A 22,342-nucleotide genomic window follows, 5' to 3' on the forward strand; every position below is an offset into this window, starting at 1 on the left:
GCCATAATATTTCTTTTTGAAAATTAATAATTCTAGATAATACTAGACTACTAGCTAATACTATGTTGTATACTCTTCAGTTGTTCCTTAACTACATTTCTGCTGAAGCACAAAGACCCTACAAAGGAGATACTTAAATGTATTCTATGTATCCCACCTGGAATTTAGGATTTCATATATATCGTTTTTTCTTGCTCTTGTGTTCATTCTTGCAAACCAGTGTAATTAGTCATGACCACCCTGCCTTAGCTTCTAAATCTTAGACAAAATCCTCAAAATCAGAAACTTCCATTTAGAGTATCAAGTTTCTATTTATGCACCATGTGGCCTGATTTTCCAACTCAGAAGCTTCCACTAAAGATACCAAAAGACTCAGTGCTAAGTATGAGGTCAGTTCAGAAACCTAAATTTAGCTTCTAGAGACTGAGGAAATTATATGGCCCAGGTGCTAAAAATGCAACAATCTTTAGTCAAGTTTTACTAATTTTTCTAAGACACTTTGTTCTAACACGATCAGTATTATCTGCTAACATCTCAAAAACCAAAAACGTGGATTTGGCTGAGAAGTGGATAAAGGAGGGGAAAAAGAATTCACAAGCTGTAGAAGTAACAAAGCTGGAAGACAGAATCCAGTTTGCTTAAGCTAAACAAGGCAGATTCATTAAATCAGATTCAGGGCTTAAGTTTCAACCTGATGAAGAACAAACTGGCTTTGAAAATCTTCAAACCAGACCATGTCTGCATAACTGCTACCTAAACTCAAGCAGATAAGATCTTTATTCACATATACTCAAAAGTAAATCCCACTCTTCACTGACCACACAGGAACTTTGGTCCTTATTCTAGGACTGCTTTACTACACACAAGTGCTGGTACACTAAGGTACTTAGGGCTACACCTGCATCAGCAAGCATAACAGCATCACAGGAATAGATCAAGGGCATTAGTAGTTGGTGCAGAGATCCCCAAACCTACAGTGCATGAAGGTCCAAGATTTTACTGCAGACTCAACTTGCGTCAGTTCTCTGAACTGAAAGAACCAGCCACATGAAGTCCAAAGCTGTAGCTAAAAAAATCACTCATTGGTTTGGACGCTTATACCTCTATTACAAGTTGGTGCCCATGCAGGACACACCTGAAACAAATCTCCTGGTTCAGTTTTGTCTAATTCACATGCATCAAACCAACCAACTCACCGTAAGCAGGGACAGTTGGGGGCTTTGCTCAAAAACTACACTATTGCTCTGAGCCATAGAGCACACAGGCTAAATCAATCTACAGATCTCACTGGCTTCCATTCCTTCATTCCTGGCTTGAAGTCACTCATTTGACTTATTACCTTTCTTCTCTGTTTCACTGACTGGTACTGCAAAGCTTGTTAGGAACTTAGCACCTTCAGTGCTAACATGAATAACCTCTGCCAGATGAGACTGATTTTGGTGAATAACTTCAAAAGTACATTATGGTGGAGTGACAGACAGACAGTAGGACCACCTAAGGTAATTTCCAAAGGAAGTCAGTCAAAAAAACTCAATTACTCACAACCACTGGCTTTCCCACATTGCTGCCTATAAAAGCTCTCTTTTAATCCTGAATGTCCTGGATACTAAAACCCTTAGAAGGCATTATCATAAACCACACTTTATACACTTATTTATCTTGTAACACAGTAACCAACTGCTTGAAATAGAAATGTGAATGTTACCAGACTATGGTAATAACAAACAGTAAAAAACTGGCCTGAATGAGAACAATTTTAAATCGTGCAGGGAGAAAACACAGTGCAATTTTAAAGAAACTTTTATAAGCACATTTACTGCATGGAGTGCAATGCTATGTATCTGTACAGCTTTTATAACCTTCCCAATTCTTTTCTGCAGTACTGCAATTCTACCAATTACAGTGTATTCCTTCAAAGTTCTCTCATTAGCTATAAAGCTACGAGTTTTGCTTAATTGAGCCTTTTCCTTTCCATGAAATGCTGATTTTTTTCTTTCCTACAAATAATGTATCACTAGTAGATGAACATCAGTGATGTTCCAGATGCTGTAGTCTGCTCCTTCCTCACAAAGATTCTCCAGTCCACTAATTGGTGGTTAGTATTGCAGTCTGGAGCACACAGACAGGTATACAACACAGTGCCAAATTCCGTACACAACTATCACAGTAACATCAATACAGAGATGCCATGGTTTGACATGAAGCCGTTTCTGGTAAGGGGGAAGAGGCTGTAAAGATGGCTCCTGTGCGAAGCTGCTCAAAACTCTCCCTTGCTCTGAGTCAGACCCACTCCTGGGACTGAGCCAATTGGATGCCTCCATGATCACTTTTTAAGAAAAAGAAGCTAGAAGAGAAGGGTTCTTCCAATTCCTTCTTTTTCTGTTCCTCCTTCTTTTCTGGCTAGTGGTGGTGCAAGGAGTTAGGAGAGAGAGAGAAGCAACCATGCAGACCCCAAGGTCAGTGAGGGAAGAGACGAGTGGGTGTACTGGAGTAGAGACTCCCCTGCATCCTGTGTAGAGGACTAGTGAAACACAAATTTGTTTGCACTTCATTAAAAACACTGTGCCAGAGCAGTGACTATGCCCAGAGGAGACCATGTCCCATGTGAAGCACTCTGTATCAGCAGAAGCCGCAGCTGCTGGGAAGAACCCACATCAGAGAAGTTCATTAAGGACTGTGTCCCGTGGGAGTGACCCCATATCAGAGCAGTGGAAGAATGTGAGGAGTCATCCTCCTCTGAGAAGAGAGAAGGAACAGAGACCATCTATGAGAGACTGACCACATCCCCTATTCCCTACCTCCCTGAGCCACTGAGGGGGAGGAGGTAGAGATATTGGGAGCAGTGACCTGGGCCCAGGAAAAAAGGAGGGATGGGGGAGGGAGATCTTAAAGTGCTGGTTGTAATTTTCTTATCATCCTACTCTCTTTTTGCTTTTTGTTCTGTTCTGTTTCTTGTAGGTAGTAGAATAAACTTTCCTTACTTTCTTCTATGAGTAGTGGAGCCTGTTTTGCACAAAACCATAACTGGCAGTGAGCCCTCCCTTCCCTTGTCTCAATCCACAACAACCTTGGTTATCTTTTTCCTCCCATTTCACGGGGCCTCCACTGTCCAAACAAGGGTGGGGGTGGATGGGGAGCACTGAGCAAGAGACTGTCATGGTGCTTCACTGCTGGCTGGGCAAAAGCATGACAAGAGAACATCAAATCTTTCAAGAAAAAGGTGAAAGCATCCAGAAGTTTCCTTATGCCAAAATGAACATTTCCAATATAGTCTCAATTCACTTCTTTGCTGCTCACACTTTCTGAAAGCAAGACAAGATTTACATAAATGCATATTATTGTATGACATTTAACTAAAATGGGCAAAATTCTAGGAACACCTGTAATATTTCCAGAGAAATTATTAATAACTTAATCTACCTACTCACTGCTGTGTGATTGAAGATACTAACTTACATTCTGGGAGAACAGAACATAAGAAAGGTAATGGCTAATCATCAAAGACTCTTGCCATATGACCATGGATATTTCAGATGTTCAAGTAACACCAAGAGTTGGACATTTTTAACCAGCTTGTGGTCAGAAATTACATATCAACTCCTTTATTTCCTGCTCTGGCAATAAGAAATAAGAATCCTGTCTCTTGCCTTCACTCAGTTTTCTCCTAACACAACTCCAAAGCTTTTCCTATAAAAGCTCTGAATACTAACCTTGCCAGCAGGCCAAGGCTCATGTTTAGTTCAAATATTCCTCATGAGGACCCAAGACAGTCCTTGTTCTGCACTAAAAGTGACAAAACTGGCAACCACAATATTGCCCTAACTGGCAACCAACATCAGGAAACAAGGGAGCATGTTCGAAAATAGTCTCCCTTTGCTACTGGGAGTGAAAAGTGTTGGCTACAGCTCTTTCCTGTCTTTTAGTTCACAAAACCATTCTTCCTTCTGAGTTGACACCTTCGAGAAAGTAGCTTACTCACAGCCCTGAAAATTAACTAGTCCAGATGTAACAAATGAAATAACTACAGAGATTCTAAGAAAAGAAGGAAATTTAAGGCTGATATGTTAGCTAACACAAGCCAGGAAATTTAAAACGGAAATTGAAATTTCAGTCTAAGACAGACATTTTGGCACAGATATCGCATGATTTTCCTTTAAGTATTGTCAGTCAAGATCCACACTCCTAGGACTACACCTTCACAGTACATTCCAAATATACACAACATGAGGAGATGCTTTGAAATTTGATGATATTTGCATTTGGACTGACATATTCTTGTAATATGTTTGACATTGAGCTCTTCTGTAACAAAGAATCGAGACAATTTCAACTCAAGTCTCTTCAAAAGAATAACAGGCAACTATACATGAATGAATAAGTAAACAGTTTGCTACAGCAATGAATGCCTCTGAAAACAGCAAGTTTGCAGGCACCAGATGGAAGAAGAACATTATTGCAATTCCTGCATCCCATTGTGTAACAGCCAATAGAGCCGTTAACATTTTTCTGGTGATTTTTAAGCTTTTTTACTGTGCCTTCCTTTGAAGGTGGTTTTTTTTGTGCCCTGTCAGTCTGCAATCAAGGTTCAGCTGTCTGGGAAAGAAATTTTACTGGCAAGCTATCAAATGGGATAAAATATAAATACAGATGGAAATAGATACTAATGATCACATTAGAAAATTCACTAGATGGACTTAAAGCTCTACATTAAAAAGTACCACCTATAACCTAGAGCGTAAGTCCTTTGCCTCTTACAAGTCACAGCTTTCTCTCTCCTATACCAGAGCCGTCTGCTTTTCTGAATCTTAGCTTATCACTTATCCCACAGAAATGTCTATCTCATGATCTCAAGGCGTTTTCACGCTTTGTTTTCTTTTTCAGAAAGCAAACTTAAATCTTATTTACCACATGATCATAGAATGGAATGGAAGAATAGTAGGGTTGGAAGGGAACTTTAGAGATCATCTAGTCCAACCTCCCTGCAGAAGCAGCTCCACCTAGATCAGGTTGCATAGGAACATGTCCAGGCGAGTCTTCAAGACCTCCAGAGAAGGAGACTCCACCCCCTCCCTGAGGAGCCTGTGCCAGGGCTCCCTCACCTGAACAGTAAAATAGTTCTTTCTTATGTTTAAATGGAACTTTTCGTGTTCCAGCTTCATCCCGTTACCCCTTGTCCTGCTGCTAGGTACAACAGAAAAAAGGGATGCCCCAACCTCCTGACACCCACCATTTAGATATTTGTATATACTAATAAGATTCCCCCTCAGTCTTCTTTTCTCCAGACTAAACAGCCCCAGTTCCCACAGCTTTTCTGCATAAGGAAGATGCTCTAGTCCCCTGATCATCTTGGTGGCCCTGCGCTGGACTCTCTCCAGCACTTCCCTGTCCCTCTTGAGCTGGGCAGCCCAGAACTGGACACAGGACTCCAGATGAGACCTCGTCAGGAAAAAGGAGAGAGGGAGCAGAACCTCCCTCAACCTGCTGGCCACACTATCCGTGATGCATCCCAGAATGCCATGCACTTCTTGGCCACGAGGGCACATTGCTGGCCCATGGTTAGTTTATTACCAATCAGCACTCCCAGTTCTCTCTCTGCAGAGCTGCTCTCCAGCAGGTCAATCCCCAGCCTGTACTGGTGCATGGGATTGTTCCTTCCCAGATGCAGGACTCTGCACTTGTTGAACCTCATGAGGTTCCTCTCTACCCAATTCTCAAGTGGTCAAGATCCTGCTGAATGGCAGCACAGCCTTCTGGGGAATCAGCCAGTCCTCCCAGTTCGGTGTCATCAGCCAATTTGCTCAGGGTATACTCTGTCCTGTCATCCAGGTTGTTGATGGAGATTGGCCACAGAACCGATCCTTGTGGAACTCTACTGGCCACAGGCATCCAACTCAATTCTGTACCATTGATCACCACCCTCTGGGCTCTGTCATACAGCCAGCTCTCGATCCACCTCACTGTCCACTCATCCAAGCCACACTGCTTGAGCTTTCTGATGAGGATGTTATGGGAGACAGTGTCAAAAGCCTTGCTGAAGTCAAGGTAGATGACATCTGCTGCTCTCCCTTCATCTAGCCAGCTGGTTATGCACTCACAAAAAGCTGTCACGTTGGTCAAACTTATTCATTGCTGCCACCACAGTTCATTCTAAGAAAGTTACCCCTTGAGCAAAATATTCTTGATTACAGACATTCATTTATGCTAAGTAGTGTATTTCCTGCCCTCAAACGTATGTGAACATCTAAACAACGTTCTCCTTGCTTAGAATGTGCTTTCAGTATCTTGTACACACAGTAGAAGTGAGAGTGTCTCATTTAAATTATCAATGAGCATGTCTAAGCAATGTCTGAACTAGTCCCTGGCAAACCAGGGCAGAAAGATTACACAACATTAACAAGCTGAAAACAAGTAAAATACACCTGCTATGTATTCAAGATATATTGACCCACTTACTCAAGAAAACACCTGTCTCATAAAACCTCACAGAACCAAATTAATTTCTGCTGTTAACTATAAAAATGATTTTGAAATTGGGGTGTTTACAATCACATTAGTACCAAATTGTACATTCTGCTTTGGTAGCATCAAGTACCAGTCCAATATGTAAAAAAGTGTTATTTTTATGGCTACATTTTGAAAGGACATAGTAATACTAAGACTTAATTCCTAAAAGGTAAAAAAGCAGTATATCTTTGGTGTGTTTGTCTGTATGAAGAAAAAAAATAGTTATTACTGACAACAAAATCATTGTTACTGCAGAACATGTTTTCCTGCAGCAGAAGTTTCTAAATCCCAATCAACTTCAAATCTATTTGGTTACATCTAAGAAGGACAAGCCCTTGAAATCACACACTGATCACACAGCATAACTCTATGGCATCCTCAAGGAACACTGCATTCTGACCTCGAGAAGAAAGCTAAATTGCTACCATTACAATATTAACATTACACCAGTAGTGTCTGATTTTTAATTATAAAGGTAATGAGTAAGATCTGCAGCATAGAAAGATTTAGCATACAGAAAAAAAGGTATGAGACTGCATCCTTTTCCAATGTAGGGAAATAATGACTGTTCTTTGTAAAAAAGGGGTGAAAAGGACTGTTTCATGTGTCTTGAGAGTGACTCTTGTAAACAGTTCAAACAATGAAACGGTGTTGGGGAGGAAATAAACCTCAAAGTTAGGCTTTACAGCTAAAAGGACAATAACAATGAATTTTCTACAAAGCAGCAACACGTGGAAGTTTAGCTGCTTTGCCTGGTTCTCAGGAAGTCACTGCTTACTCTAAAGCCCTATATCTGCAATATTAACTCCTAGCCAACATGACCTATGTGTTGCAGACGAACAATCCAAACATGCTGAAAGAATAATCATACAAAGCTGCTACAAAATATAGGCACTTGGTCAAAATAAAAGTACTGCTCCAAAACACATAAGCATTGTCCCTGGAAAACTGGAGCATAATAATGTACCAGTATAATTCAATTTAAATGAAACAAAGGCAGGCATATATGCAAGACTGACAACATGAAGTATTTTGAGGCTTGCTAAAAAAAGTAAAATGCTAACAATTGCCTAGAGTATGATTTTGTTTCCGTTGTGGTAAAACAGTACTGACAAATATCAGTGTGTCATGCTTCTTGTTTGTGAGATAATATCACAAACATTTGAATAATACAGTCTGGACAAAAAGACAATGATTTTCCAAGAGACAGGGCAGTGGATCATCAGACTGGCTGTAGCGCAGCCAAATGCTGAGATTAGGATTAGGGTGTTGCAATCTCCCTTGGGACTCCCTCCTCATGCTGGGAGGGAATAAACTAAGCACAGCATGTACCATCCAAGGTGCTGGTGCAGCAATGCCACCCAGAGCACTGGGAGTAAGGCACACTCTTCTTCTCTCCATCCATCCCAATGCACCACCATCACTAACTTCTGACATACGCACACACACCCAAGCTTCCAAAATGCTACTTTGGATTCAAGCAGCTCTCCTACATCTTCACACCCTATAGAGACCAAACCAAAATATAATTCTGTATCAATTAATTTAAAAAGTACTCCTATTGCTCCAAAGTGCTTTCCCTTTACTTTCTTAAAGACAGATTATGCCAAACATACATGAAGAACTGTTTTTAGGAATGTAAGAATTTTAACATTAATCTTATTCCTATTATACTTAACATCACTGTTAGTTTCAGTGTATATGCTCGGAGCATAATCCTTCTGCAACCTGCAGTGATTAACAAATGAGATATGCAAAAGTATCCTACCAAATCCTAAAGTCATAATACAAAAATGCATGCAATTTACAGGTACAGCAAACTCTGAGAGTATGAAAATACCTGTGGGTATTTCACGCATTCTAGTGAGATTTTAACCACATGTCTGTCCCCATTTATGAGTTCTACAGAGTTGAAACTAAGTAGCTCACAAACCTCTTTCAACTCCTAAACAATTTAGTTTTCTACGTTTAACTGGGGAAGTGTTTGGTACCTACTTGCTCATATGTGATGAAGAATCACTGTGTCTTACTGATATGCTCCTCCCAAAGTACAGCACTGCTAAGGAAATGCTGTCATGTTACAATGATGTTACAACATAAATTAGTTTTAATGTATTAAATAAAATAACAGCATGCCACAGTGTGGCCATATGTGCCACCATAAACACTGCAGATATACCTTCCAGTACTAAAACGGTCGAAGTTGGATCTACAGCTGTTTTCCCCAAGTATCTAGGCATGTCAAACATGTGACTGGCAAAACACTTGAAGCAAGTCACCGAGCCTTGTGAAAAAAAAAGACATTACCCTAGCGAATTAAGAGGGAAAGCACACAGCCCAGGTAGGCAACTAACTGAATGTGTGGCCCACACAACACTTGATAGTTCTGCTATATATCCAATTACATGTGGTTTTAAGGTAAATTTGCCCCATAAAAAATTATGCTAGGACAAATGTTGTCAAAGTCCGTTCTGTCATCGGTTTTAAAAATTATTTTTAATAATTTCATTAAAATTACTTCATTTATTAAAAACATATTAAAAAGGATAGACTGTACATTTATTACTTTAAACTACAATTTAAAATTATCTAAATTTTAACTTGAATTAAGAAAGTTTAAAGGCTTCACTCTGCATTTTTTCCTTATCTAAATGCACTAAAATCATCCATATAAATTTTTCAAGACAACTTTCTAGACATCATGAAAAAGTACACTAAATGGAAACAAAATAACAATACTTCTTTTTAGTATCTACAATATAAGATGACCAGGTCAAAGGGGAGACCTTATCAATATTTCATCAGTGGTATTACTAGCCTCTGAAAGTTCAGACTCTGGGAAAAACATCTTCACTTACCACAGTCTCAATGTGTGCGCCACAGGAAATGGAGGTTTATTTATTGCAGAAGGAAGACTTTCTACTAGAATTACACCATGTATTCAGCCACGGCAACTTTTAATAAACTGTCATATTCAGTTGCCAAATCTGAATTAGAGCATCTTTCTCTGTGTCTGATGTAGCATTTATTTGCTAATGCTACACAACACTAAGCAGACAAACAGTTGAAATCACTCTACACTAACAACTAATCTGAAAGGAAATCTTTTTGAAGGTCATACAGTGTGCTCCTTCAGTTCCTCCAAAAGCTTCGTAAGTAGTTTACGTATTTGGTTTGATACACTTTCTAAGGTTTGTGAAAACTTACTAGGCATATCTTACTGGGTAAAATAGAACAGCAACCAAAGAACGTGTAAGATAGAGAATTAAGATCAGAGTCCCACCACTCACAATGACAGTCAAGCTAACAGTATGTCATCAAAGCTGTTGAAGACTAAATGTAATTACAGTTAACACGATTTGCCAGGATATCAAAGTGACATACAGAAAATTATCTACAAAGGTCTGTGCATAGGAAACAAAAACTTCCCATGTCTCCAGAACTTTACAGACTCAGAAGCATCTAAACTTTTCCATGAACCTGAGACACCTTATCAATGAAGTAATCTGGAAGTAGCACATATCTGGGATTCAAATTACTTCTGTTAACACAGCACTCTTCCTTTATTGAGGTTTCTCCAGTTCAAGGAAAAGGTCTAATATCTACAAGAAAGTTTCTTCCAGCCTTGATATTTCTAAACAATTTCATTCTTCCACCAAGCCTTTTCATGCAGAATACAGTTAATAAAATCCACACGCAACTATTTTCTTGTGGTTTAATAAAGTCTAATTCCATTTTCAGATTAATAGATATTTAAGCAAAATCCCAAACAACTTCACTTCATTTTGCAACACACTTGAGCTCTCCTTAGAATAAGTGGTTTCTTGGTTTATTTTTTACAGATTTCCATCAACAATTTGAGTTTCCTTTCTGTGACCTCGCCTTTTAATAAGTTGCTGGTACACATGCTAGACAATGAAAGCATTAAGGAATTCAGAACATGGGACCAAACACTGGACTGGCTAAAACAGAATTGTGGGGCACAAATATGCACTGTGACCCAATTAAGGATGATTAGCAACATTTTGGGCAGCAGCACCAAAGAAGGAACTCACTCCCAGGAGACCTAATGGAGTTGGAATACGAAGCCAAGTGCAGTAAAAAGGGCCTGAGAATAACTGAAACAAATTGAAACCAGAATACCTTCCTCCTATCAAAACTACCAAAGCTTCCCAGATCAGTTTTTCAAGAGAATACTTTTTGAATGGAATACAGATGAAGTATGATTTACTTCCCTTCTTTCAGAGCAATGATAAAACTATTGAAAAGACTAGGACTAAACTCACCTGTTTCTGAGCAACTGCACTTCAGCTTGGATCATTCATTATAAGCTGAAGTTTCTGGTCAGCACGCAATACTTTATTTTCTCCCTCTTATGCTGAGATCCTTTCATTATTTTTTGCAATGAGTGCTGGATTCCATTAAAAGTATTTACATTTTTCTCCTTCAGTACTCTTTGCTGGGTTTTCACTTCACATGTTTTAACCATCCAACAAATAATGTGGTTATGCAAATGTTTACACTGAGATCATTTTATTTACTTTTGCACAAAAAAATGAGTTGTTCTTAATTCTAAAAATACTAGATTTGTTTAGAGAAAACATGACTAATAATTACTAAGAACTGAAATTTTTCAGTTGTTATAAACTGACCAGCACAGCTGAACATGAAGTCACATGATATTATGAAGTTTAAGAAATATGTCAGACACATTCCCACATCCTCCTTCACTAACACTAATGAACATCTGTAAGCAGAGGTGGAGTCCACGTAAAAGTAAATACATAACTTAAACAACATGTTTGTGAAGCTCAGTGCTCATTTTCCAAAGGCAACATCAGGTACTAAAAGACCTACCCATTCCTTCACAAAGTAGCAATGGCTCTAGCTTCAGAAATGGTTCCACGCTGACTCACCACTTCTGCAATACCCAGAAGAGTTGAGACAAACCACACACAGAGAATTATTACTCCAAGTTATTGCTTCCCTTGAACTATTTGAATAACAAACAAAAAGAATGCATAAAGTGAATCCAGATTTTCCTATTTTTTTCCCTTAGAATGTAAGCTCTTTGAGGTAGGAAGGCTATCTTAATTTTTAATTTTGAACAGTGGTTATGCGTATTACATTATACATAACTGTTCTGTCTTTGCTTAAAATGTGTCTTCAGGGCATTTAACAAAAGCTACAGTTGGATGATGACAAATACTGAAGTCTACAATGAAAGGTGTTGTTTCAGTGCAGCTGGCTACCTGGGATGCCATTTAGGAAAGACAGGCCAACAGGCGAGGAGGTGGAGTTGCTCTCTGTGACAGAGAGGACTTAGTGTATATTAGGCACTGCCTAGGTGAGGATGAGGTGTGGGTTTAACGCTGGTGGGTGAAAATTAAGGTGCAGGGTAAGGTAGGTGGTGATGTTGTAGGAGTTTATTACAGGTCACTTCATCAGGAGGACGAAGTCGATAAGGCCGCTCAAAAACGGCTGAGAGCTGCCTCACAGTCACAATCCCTGGTCTTCCTGGGGGACTTCAGCCCACTCTGTCTTATTTCAACCCTGTGGGCCCCACATTGGGTGCCAAATAATGTCATGGTTTTGTCCAGCCAGGGACAAAGAGCCACGAGGGTGCTCACTCACTACTCCCCCTCCCAATGGAGTGGGGATGGGAACCAGAGAAAAAGAGGAAGAAACAAGTTCAGGAAAAACAATTATAATAGTAAATGAGGGGATATACAAAAGGAATGCCGCATGTCGCAGTTGCTCACCACCTAACACAACTGCTCCCGACTGGCAGCCAAACCCGCGGTTCCACAGCGCCGCTCCCAACCAGCTCCCTGCCTGTATGTACTGGGCATGACATCAGTATGGTATCAAATAGCTGTTGGCCAGCCTGGGTCAGCTTCCCATGCTGTAGCCCTTCCTAATGCCTCATCAAAGTTAACCCTGTTCTAGCCCAAACCAGGCCAGCTGGCAAAGAAACGCAGACAAGCACACACAGTCCAGGAGGTTCCTACAGAATATTGATGACAACACCCTGTCACAAGTGGTTGAGGAACAAAAAAGGAGGGGTGTGCTGCTGGACCTTGTGCTAACAAATAAAGAGGGTCTGGTTGGAGATCTCAAGGTTGGAGGCAACCTTGGATTCAGTGCCCACAAGATTATAAGAGTTCAAGATCACGTGTGGAAGAAGCAGGACACCAAGCAGGGTTGTGAACCCGGATTTCAGGTGAGCAGATCTGGCCTCTTTAAAAATCTGCTTGGAGGGATTTCATGGGATAATATCCTAGACCGCAGAAGCGTCCAAGAGAGCTGGTCAGTCTTTAACCACTACTTCATCCAAGTCCAGGACTAGTGTGTCCCCACATGTAGGAAAGCGGGAAAAGGAGTCAGGAGGCTCCCATGTATGAACAAAGAGGTGCTGGGACAACTCAGGCAGAAAGCAGCCATTTATAAGAGGTGGAAAAATGGCCTGGTTTCTTGGGAAGAGTATAGGAACATTGCCAGAGCATGCAGAGGTGCAACCAGGAAGGCTAAAGCCCTTAATTAAACCTGGCCAGGAAAGTAAAAGAAAACAAGAAGGGGTTCTTCAAGCACATCAGCAGCAAAAGGAAGATCAGGGAGAATGTTGGCCTGCAGCTGAACACAGAGGGTGCCCTGGTGACAGAGGATGCTGAGAAAGCTGAAGTACTGAATGCCTTCTTTGCTTCAGGCATTACAGCCAAGGTCAATGCTCAGGAAGCCCAATCCAGCAATAATAGCAGGATGGCCTGGATAGCAGAGGATTTGCCCTGGGTGGAAGAGGAAGAAGTTAAAGACTTGTTGGCCAAGCTTAACACTCATAACTCAATGGGACCTAACAGGATGCATCCTTCAGTGCTGAGGGAACTGCCTGATGTGGTTGCTAAGCCACAGTTATGAAGGACAGGTGAGGTGCCTGAGGACTGGAGAAAGGCCAATGTCACTCCAGTCTTCAAAAAGAACAAGAAAGACGATCCAGGAAAATACAGGCTGGTCTGCCTCACCTCCATCCCTGGAAAAGTGATGGAACAACTCATCCTAAATGTTGTCACTAAATACATGAAGGAAAAGACAGTAACTAGGGGGAGTCAACATGGATTCACCAAGGGGAAATCCTATTTGATCGGCCTGTGAGGGTGATGGAGCCCTGGCACAGGCTGCCCAGAGGGGCTGTGGAATCTCCTTCTCTGGAGGTCTTCAATACCCAGCTGGACATGTTCCTATGCGACCTGATCTAGGTTGACCTGCTTCTGCAGGGGGGTTGGACTAGATGATCTCTAAAGGTCCCTTCCAACCCCTGACAGTCTATGATTCTATGAGGCTGTAACCAGCTGGCTAGATGAAGGGAGAACAGTAGATGTCATCTACCTTGATTTCAGCAAGGCTTTTGACACTGTCTCCCATAACATCCTCATCAGAAAGCTCAGGCAGTGTGGCTTGGATGAGTGGACAGTGAGGTGGATCGAGAGCTGGCTGAATGACAGAGCCCAGAGGGTGGTGATCAATGGCACAGAATCGAGTTGGAGGCCTGTGGCCAGTGGAGTTCCACAGGGATCAGTTCTGGGGCCAGTCTTGTTCAACATCTTCATCAACAACCTTAATGAGAGGACGGAGTGTACCCTCAGCAAGTTCCCTGATGACACCAAACTGGGAGGACTGGCTGATTCCCCAGAAGGCTGTGCTGCCATTCAGCCGGATCCCAGTCAGCTTGAGAGTTGGGCCAAGAAGAACCTCATGAGGTTCAACAAGGGCAAGTGCAGAGTCCTGCATCTGGGAAGGAACAACCCCATGCACCAGTACAGGCTGGGGATTGACCTGCTGGAGAGCAGCTCTGCAGAGAGAGAACTGGGAGTGCTGGTTGGTAATAAACTAACCATGAGCCAGCAATGTGCCCTCGTGGCCAAGAAGTCCATGGCATTCTGGGATGCATCACGGATAGTGTGGCCAGCAGGTTGAGGGAGGTTCTGCTCCCCCTTCCTTTTTCCTGGCGAGGTCTCATATGGAGTCCTGTGTCCAGTTCTGGGCTCCCCGGATCAAGAGGGACAGGGAACTGCTGGAAAGATGATCAGGGACTGGCGCATCTTCCTTATGCAGAAAGGCTGTGGGAACTGGGGCTGTTCAGCCTCGAGGAGACTGCAGGGCAATCTCATTAAGTATCTCATTAAGTATTTTTTATTGTATCTAGTGACAGGACAAGGGGTAATGGGATGAAGCTGCAACACAAAAAGTTTCATTTAAACACAAGAAAAAACTGTTTTACTGTTCAGGGGAGGGAGCCCTGGCACAGGCTGCCCAGGGAGAGTGTAGAGTCTCTTTCTCTGGAGGTCTTCAAAACCCACCTGGACGCTTTCCTGTCTGACCTGATCTAGATGGAGCTGCTTTGGCAGGGGAGATGGACTAGATGATCTCTAAAGGGCCCTTCCAACTGCTACCATTCTGTGATTCTCTGACTCTGATACTATGACTTTGTAGCATTTCAGTACTTTCACTTATACGGATGAAAAAACATTCTGTTCACTGTGATTTAACTAGACTGGAAAAAGGGAGAACAACTGAAAAGCTAAAAAAAACTAGAAAAGTAGATGGGTAATATTCCAGTTTCAGTGGAAGCAGAAGCCTCACAGTCAAGATACTAGTGCCACAGCATCCTCAAAAGCAAGACCAGGCTGGGGTCATCAAGTTTATTACCTCCCACAGCTGGTCATCATTGCCTCTACTGTCAATGAAGAGATTGTGATCAACACAATTCAACAAGTCTTTTATGAATTTTGATAATATAAAGATTATCAATACAGAAATGTTTGAAACACATTCCCACTTATAAAAAGTTACACAAAAGAAGACACAATTTCATGTTCATTGATACAGACCCTGACAAATCTTTAAATCTTTTGGCAGAATGGATTTGATTTGGATCAAGGAAGAATATAGACTGAGGACTGTTGTTGAATTTGCCAGAACACAGTATGGTGGTTACACAAGATTTACACCGTCTGTGGAAAAGTATAGTTGACACTCATCTGGCATCAGACCAGGAAAGTACAGGAAAACAACAACTGATTCAATAAAAATTTAACCAGAACAAAATGGCAACTTACAAATTTTCAAATGGCAACATGCATTTGTTTCCGTTACTTGCTCTGCATCTCATTCTATTTTTATTCTATTGGAAAATATTCTGAAATATTTATGAACTCTTCCACTTATATCCTAGGGACAGAATTCAATCTCACTGGTTAGAAAGGTGTCCCCCACAAGCTCGGCCCAAGTGTTGTTTATGGTTAGTCATAATGTCATTACTGGTTTTTGTTTATCAGTCTGGACATTAAAATAAGCATCTTGATTAAACTAAATCCACAAACAGCATTCCAGAGGAATATTCTCAATCCTTTTCTAGTAAGATGGCAAATGGAAAGACAGGGTTTGCATAAAACAGGATCCCCAGGCACCTGGTTAGATAAACAGCTTGGCAACTTAGTGTCAAGTATAAAGAAACTTTCTTTAACTGCTCAAAGTAGACATTAGCATTTAAGCTTATCTGTGCCCGAGATACCTGGCTTTACACTGCCAGTGCATCTGTGTGGACATAAATCCCTTTCTACATTCATCTTCATCTAAGCTTGTGTTAAGGGTCATTTCAATATAAAGAATAAAATTCAATTGATGACACTTACACTGTACCTGCTTAGAGCTGTGAGCCTTCTCACAGCTCCCAACACCCTATACAGTCCTCATGTGAGTTCATAAGGTAAATCCTCTACTGTCTAGGACAGCTCAGGAATTAGCAAGAGCATGTCTGGAAACTAGCAGATATCAAAAGTTCACTGACATGTGAAAGGATAACAAGGAGACAGTCAGAATTCTGCAGGCTTGACAATGAGCTGAAGAAACCACCAATTAATTACCGTGTGCATGGCAGAAGCCTTCAAGTTCCAGAAAATGGAAAACCTGCCTCATACTAGATAACAGGCCAACCTGCTGAAGCACAGCAGTGATTCCCAAACCTGTCCTTAGTTTCTGCTGTATTCCTGCATGTCCTACAGAGCAAGCTGCCTCTCACGACAGCTACTTACTGCCAATCAGCTGATCCTTAGTATCTTGCAATGCCTGCAACATAGAAACCTCTGTGCAAGTAAGATGTTCTAACAGGAGCCAGACTACAACTCACACCGCCACCCCACCCCCTCCTCTGCAAAATGGTGGTACTTTGGCACATCACCTTGTGCAGATCCATTACATGCACTGACTGTGACTGCCCATTCTGACCCCCATCACCATGAAGGTCACAGTGCTCCCCTGCCACAAGCATGCAAGTCTCAACGTAAGGATTTCAATCAATGCTTAAGTCAATGTGATATCCTCCAACTAAGTCCTCAAACAGGTATAGGCTTTACCATCAAAGTGAAATCTCAGCTTCAGTGAAGTCACCAGCCAAAATTACTACTGCTTCTAATGAGCTCAGATTCATATTTTGTTGCATGAGATTCACATGACAAAATACAGACATCTACATACAGGTTAACCATCTAGCTTTCCTTGATCACCACTAAAGAAAACCAGCCACTTTTAGACTCATCCTTTCCTAATAAAGCCACCTAAAATAGGTTGAGTCATTCATATCCAAAAATGCTTTTTTCACCTCCTTGGGATGAAACAAAGATTTAAGTGACAAGTTCTATATTGCAGATATAAAATAAGCAGGAAGAAACCCACACAGAATTTTATTCTTGGTTTTCAGATGAAAACACAATTTGTATAAATGGAATCAAGCATACCACATAATATAGACTGCTCTGTAGACAAAATCAGAATACACAGTTATCACTCCTTCATCAAGAAGCCTCCACATATTTAGATACCAGACAATGAGATGGAACATTAACAGTCCATATGAGCAATGAGCTGAAGTAAACTTTTCAAATAATGTGATCGGACTCCCTGGAGATCCCATAAGATCAGCATATTTCTCATACTCTGATAACTGATAATTGAATAAAGATAGATCAAGTATTCTGTGTATTTTCTGTACTGTATCATTATACTTTAGTACTTCTTCACAAATTAAAACCAAATAATTTTGCTTCTCTGCAGTTGCAACAATCTAACTGTTCTCTTTACTAGAACATGATATACCCTCTGATTTATTCAATATTACTTCTTCCCTGACTTGTCTTTGGTTCAATTACTTAAACAGGAAGTATATCTTCACTGTGGATAACTTTCCCTTTTTTCTTCACAGCTTAAAAATCTGTCTTCAAATGTTCCTCCTGATTTTCACTTGCCTGCCAAAATTAACTTTATATTTGTAATCTCTGAACTGGATTCCTAATAAAAAGAACAGGAAAAGCAAATCTTGTAGCCTCTTTTGCTCTGTCATCCACAGTGTGATGAAGAATCTGACTATTGATGCGCAGAAATGTCTCAATAAGACACAAATAGTAGAGATGCAACACGGAAAATCTAGATCATAACCACAATACTGAAACAAAACCACAAAATATGTCACTATCAGACAACAAAAAAAATGAAATTAGTCCCTTTAGACTTCAAAACAGAAAAACAAAATGCATACATTTTATAAGGAAATAAATGTTCAATACTGACTATGTAAAACCAATGGAAACCTTTCCAAGTTCTACAAAGACCGCAATATTTGCTGAACTTTATTCATCATGTATTACAGTATCTTATTGAAAGAGGTTGTAGTAATTCCATAACATCGTATGATTTAAGAGAGCACATGTATTTTTACACAAACAAAGCTTATTTCAATAACAAACTGTTAGAACAATGCAAAAGGACTCTCGCATACATCTGTGTGAAGATGCATCTTGTACATGCAATGCTGTGCTTGAGCAAATCTATCCCCTCTGCAGTCACCATTTCCATCTTTCTTCTTAGTGTTAAATATAGTTTTACCTGAAGTAGCCATAGAAAATTTCATTTTCCAACTTATTGGCGTGCTTCTCACATTTTCTAGATTAAATAACTTGAACAGCCTGGTTACCCTCTGCTTCAATGAAGAATATAAGTTTGGAATAACCTCTATTAGGCAGTGAATATTTTTGAGAGAAAACGTCTTTTTATTTCTTATGAATACTCTCATGTCTTATGACCTACCTAATCTTCAACATATAATTTTCTTCATAATTTTCTCATGCTTCACTGTTCAGCCTTACTGCTATTATGCAACAGACAGAAAGGCTCCTTCTCAAGGAGGATCAGCTAATGTTCAAGGTCCGTTCCAATCTAGACAGATTTTCATATAATTCTTTCACAATATTTCAAGAGGTAGTTATTAATATTGGTACCTGGATAAACCATAGAGTTTCCGTATATTTCATTATATTAAGACTTATTATATTTCAGTATATTAAAGTCTCAGTATATTAGAAGCTCCAAAGTCTTTTTGTGTTGTGACATTTATTTCTATAGCTGATATCTCTTTCCAGAAGGACTTTATAGCTTTTTCCAAGATGTTCTTTTAAAATACACTCTGTAATAAAGGCTCAATTCATTATTAAAAAAGCCACAATCATCAAAAGCAATTTTGAATATAAACAGTAATCTGTTTTTAAAAATCAGGACTGAAGTATACAAACACTTCCATAGTGACAATTAAGTAACAACTTCTGAAGCATTGATATTAACCTGCATTTTAAAAACTACTAGAATTTAAATTAAAGGAACACTTGCAATGCTTCAGCTACCTTTCAGATGATCAACTATGCTTACAAATGTTAATTATCAAACAAATGCGATTCTAAGGATTACCTGGATTCCAATTCACATCAAAGCCAATTTATCAGCAATGAGGTTATAGTGTTATTTTTCTTTTCTTTTTCCAGTGGATTGAACAAATATTCTTATTAACAGAACCATGTCTTGTTTCCAGTCTACTTCTGTCACGTGAACTCTAGCTGTTCCTCAGGGCACTCTGAGAGACCAAGTCCTGTGCTATACTTGTACTGACCAGACAAATAGAGTATAAAGATTAGATTTCTCCTTGCCAATAAAAGTGATTTTCAACTAGGCAGCCATCTGCTTTCATGAATGTTTTAAGAACCAAATACTTTTTGATATCTACCCCTCTTTAAAATACAGTTGAAATCTGTGAGTGAACTCAAAAATCAGTAGAAACAACTACATCAGGCTAACAGACAGCATGATTGTTTTAAGCATCATTTCCTTCAGAAAGCAAGCCAAAAGAATACTCATTCCAAACCCTGCACCAGAGTCTCCGGGGAAAAAGTCAAATCAGTGTGCCAATGAAAAAAGAAAAGGAGTTGATGTACAATAAGATAACTGGAAAATATACTGTGTCAACCTATTCAACTGTTTATAATATAGAGAATATACTGGTTTCAGTTAATTATAACTCAAGAATTTTTTCCGTATTTATGGTAATAATATATCAAGGGAATGAATTTCTACTGTTTATATCTTGATTAGTCAAAAATCTGGAGGCCTAATGCAGAATCACACAAACAAGTAATTATTCAAACCAGTTCACCCTGAGTTTAACAAACCATATTTATTTTCTTGAAGAAAGAAGTTTATTCTCTTCCAAGAACAACCAATCTATTTTATTTCCCATCAGTAGTTTAAAAAAATTGCTCAGCATTTAAGTTAGTTTCACAGTAGAAAAGTATATACTGAACATGACTTATTTACAATTTATTTATTCAGTAAATATCACTTCAAATTAATATCAATCTCAAAGCTTTTTTTTGTGAATATTTACTTGAGACAACTAAATCGTGATACTTAATCTTCTTCCACAAAAAAAATCCTTAATATTAGTAAATCAACGTGTACATAAATACTATCCTGTTTCCCCTCAAATTTCACCACCAATGTAGCTGTACACCTCAACAAGTGTAGGAAGAATAATTAAACGCCACTGATAACTTTAGACCTGAAATTTTTCTGGAGGGACTTAGTTTAATAGTGTAATATTTTTAAAGATCCTGTTCTAAACAGAAAAGTCTAAAATCTATACTTACTTCAACATGTGTAAATAATGTCCGTTCCATGTCATCTTTTGTTTTCTCCTTGAGATCTGATGGGATGTTTCTATTTCTTACTTGGAAGTGTGTTTTACTAAGATAACTGTCACCAAGGTCCTGTGTTCAGAAAAGAAGAGAAAAAAAAATCTGTAACCAAAATGCTAACTGCCATCACTGCTCTAGAAAATAAACAGAGCATGGCATTTAGGCATAAGCTCCAGTCTTTTTATAAGCATCGATGACTGCATTGCTTTTGAGAATCTTCTCACAGGTAGTTTACAGTATTTCTTGGTGTTAAAGGAAGTCAAAGACTTGAACAGTAAAAATAAAATTTCAGACAGATATTAGTTGAATAAGACAAGTGCAACTTGGGGATCAGAATGAGGGCCGAAGCACTGGAAGATAACGCACTAAGGTCATGAAGAGATGAGCAGCTACTAATGATTTTGACCTATTTCAAGCAATCTATTCACATCAGTATAAACTTCCAAATTCTTGGCAGATTGGTTTATTTTTGCTCCAGCTTTCTTAAGTCCTAAAAAAAGACCAATAAACTACTTCAGAACTTATGTCTACAGAGTTACAATTTGCTCCTTTCTCTTGATCACTTCTGAGGGTCAAATGTAAGAGAAAACAGACAAAGCTGCATTTCTCACAGTTCCCTTTTTATCATTCTGTTTCCCAGGCCATATGGTCTACTGTTGTAAAAGGCGCTTGTGCAATTTCAGAGTGTCAGGAGGTTTTAGGAGCTTCCCCTCCTTGCTAACCCGACTATCTGCATACATATATAAACTTTTTTTTTTGGTTAAACTAGAAGTAAGAGGAAAGAAAAAAGTTTAAGAACAGATCACTGGAAAAAAAGCAGACTCCTAAAGAGAGAAATGTTATACAGAACACAAAGAACAGTAGTTGCACATTAAGAACTTCTTTCTCAAAGGAAACAAATAAACTGGGGTTTTATTAGCTGTTTCATTACGCTTTATTTTAGACAAATACAGAAAGCATATGCACAACATCTGATAAAAAGGATTCCATTCAAAACTGTCACTCTATAAAATTCATTAATGTAGCATTAAATTGCTTGACAAGGCTGCAAATTTAACTATAATTTAACTCTTAGGTTAATCTGTCATTGCTGACAGTTTGTTTCACGTTTTCTGACCTTTCAATCAACACAGGTTTTATTCTGACACACTAGTTCTCACTTTTCAAGGACACTGAAAAATATGTGTACCTCCTAAATCTGTTATGGGCTGTTTGTTTACTTTGATCTTACCAGGTTTCAAACATAAAAAATCATAATACTCTCTACATGCATTTCTGTCTGTGAATTTTTAAGCATGTCTCATACTATGAGCCATTACCTTGCTTGTAACTTCTCCTACTGCATGCCTTATTTTCTCACTAAATTTCATCAAGACCATGAATCTGCCCAACTTTGCTGGATGTCCTGGCTACAGAACCGACCAAGCATGCAGAGGACAACAGTGACAGAAAAATTAAGCCCAACCTGGTGATACAAAAGGAACTTCTCTCACTCTCAAGTCTCTCAAGCCTCTCCTTGTAGGGCTTCATAGAGACCTCAGCAGGGGTAAAGCTACCTGCATTGGTATTTATCCAGCTAAGAGCAGCAAAGAAAGTACTGCAGCCACCCACAGAGGTAAAACGCCCCAAGGAACAATGAGCTTTGCCAGAGAAGGGTTGAATGTAGCATTCACCTCCCCAAACCAGTTCTTCCTGTCAGGCCTCATAGCCTTTGTATTCAGTAGTATCTGAGTGCCATGAAAAAATACCTATGGATAGCTGGAAACCAG

General features: G+C 39.6%; 1 protein-coding gene across 1 annotated transcript in view; it reads right to left on the reverse strand.

The window, feature by feature from the left end:
* The window catches only part of ATG10 (autophagy related 10), a 90,643-nt gene that overhangs the window by 62,233 nt on the left and 6,068 nt on the right, over positions 1-22,342 (reverse strand). The window contains exon 4 of the mRNA XM_062018335.1: positions 20,526-20,645. Coding sequence (XP_061874319.1) covers positions 20,526-20,645 — 120 coding nt within the window. The remainder of the gene's footprint in view (positions 1-20,525; positions 20,646-22,342) is intronic.

This window comes from Colius striatus, chromosome Z (genome assembly GCF_028858725.1).
Source record: "Colius striatus isolate bColStr4 chromosome Z, bColStr4.1.hap1, whole genome shotgun sequence".
Classification (NCBI taxonomy): domain Eukaryota; kingdom Metazoa; phylum Chordata; class Aves; order Coliiformes; family Coliidae; genus Colius; species Colius striatus.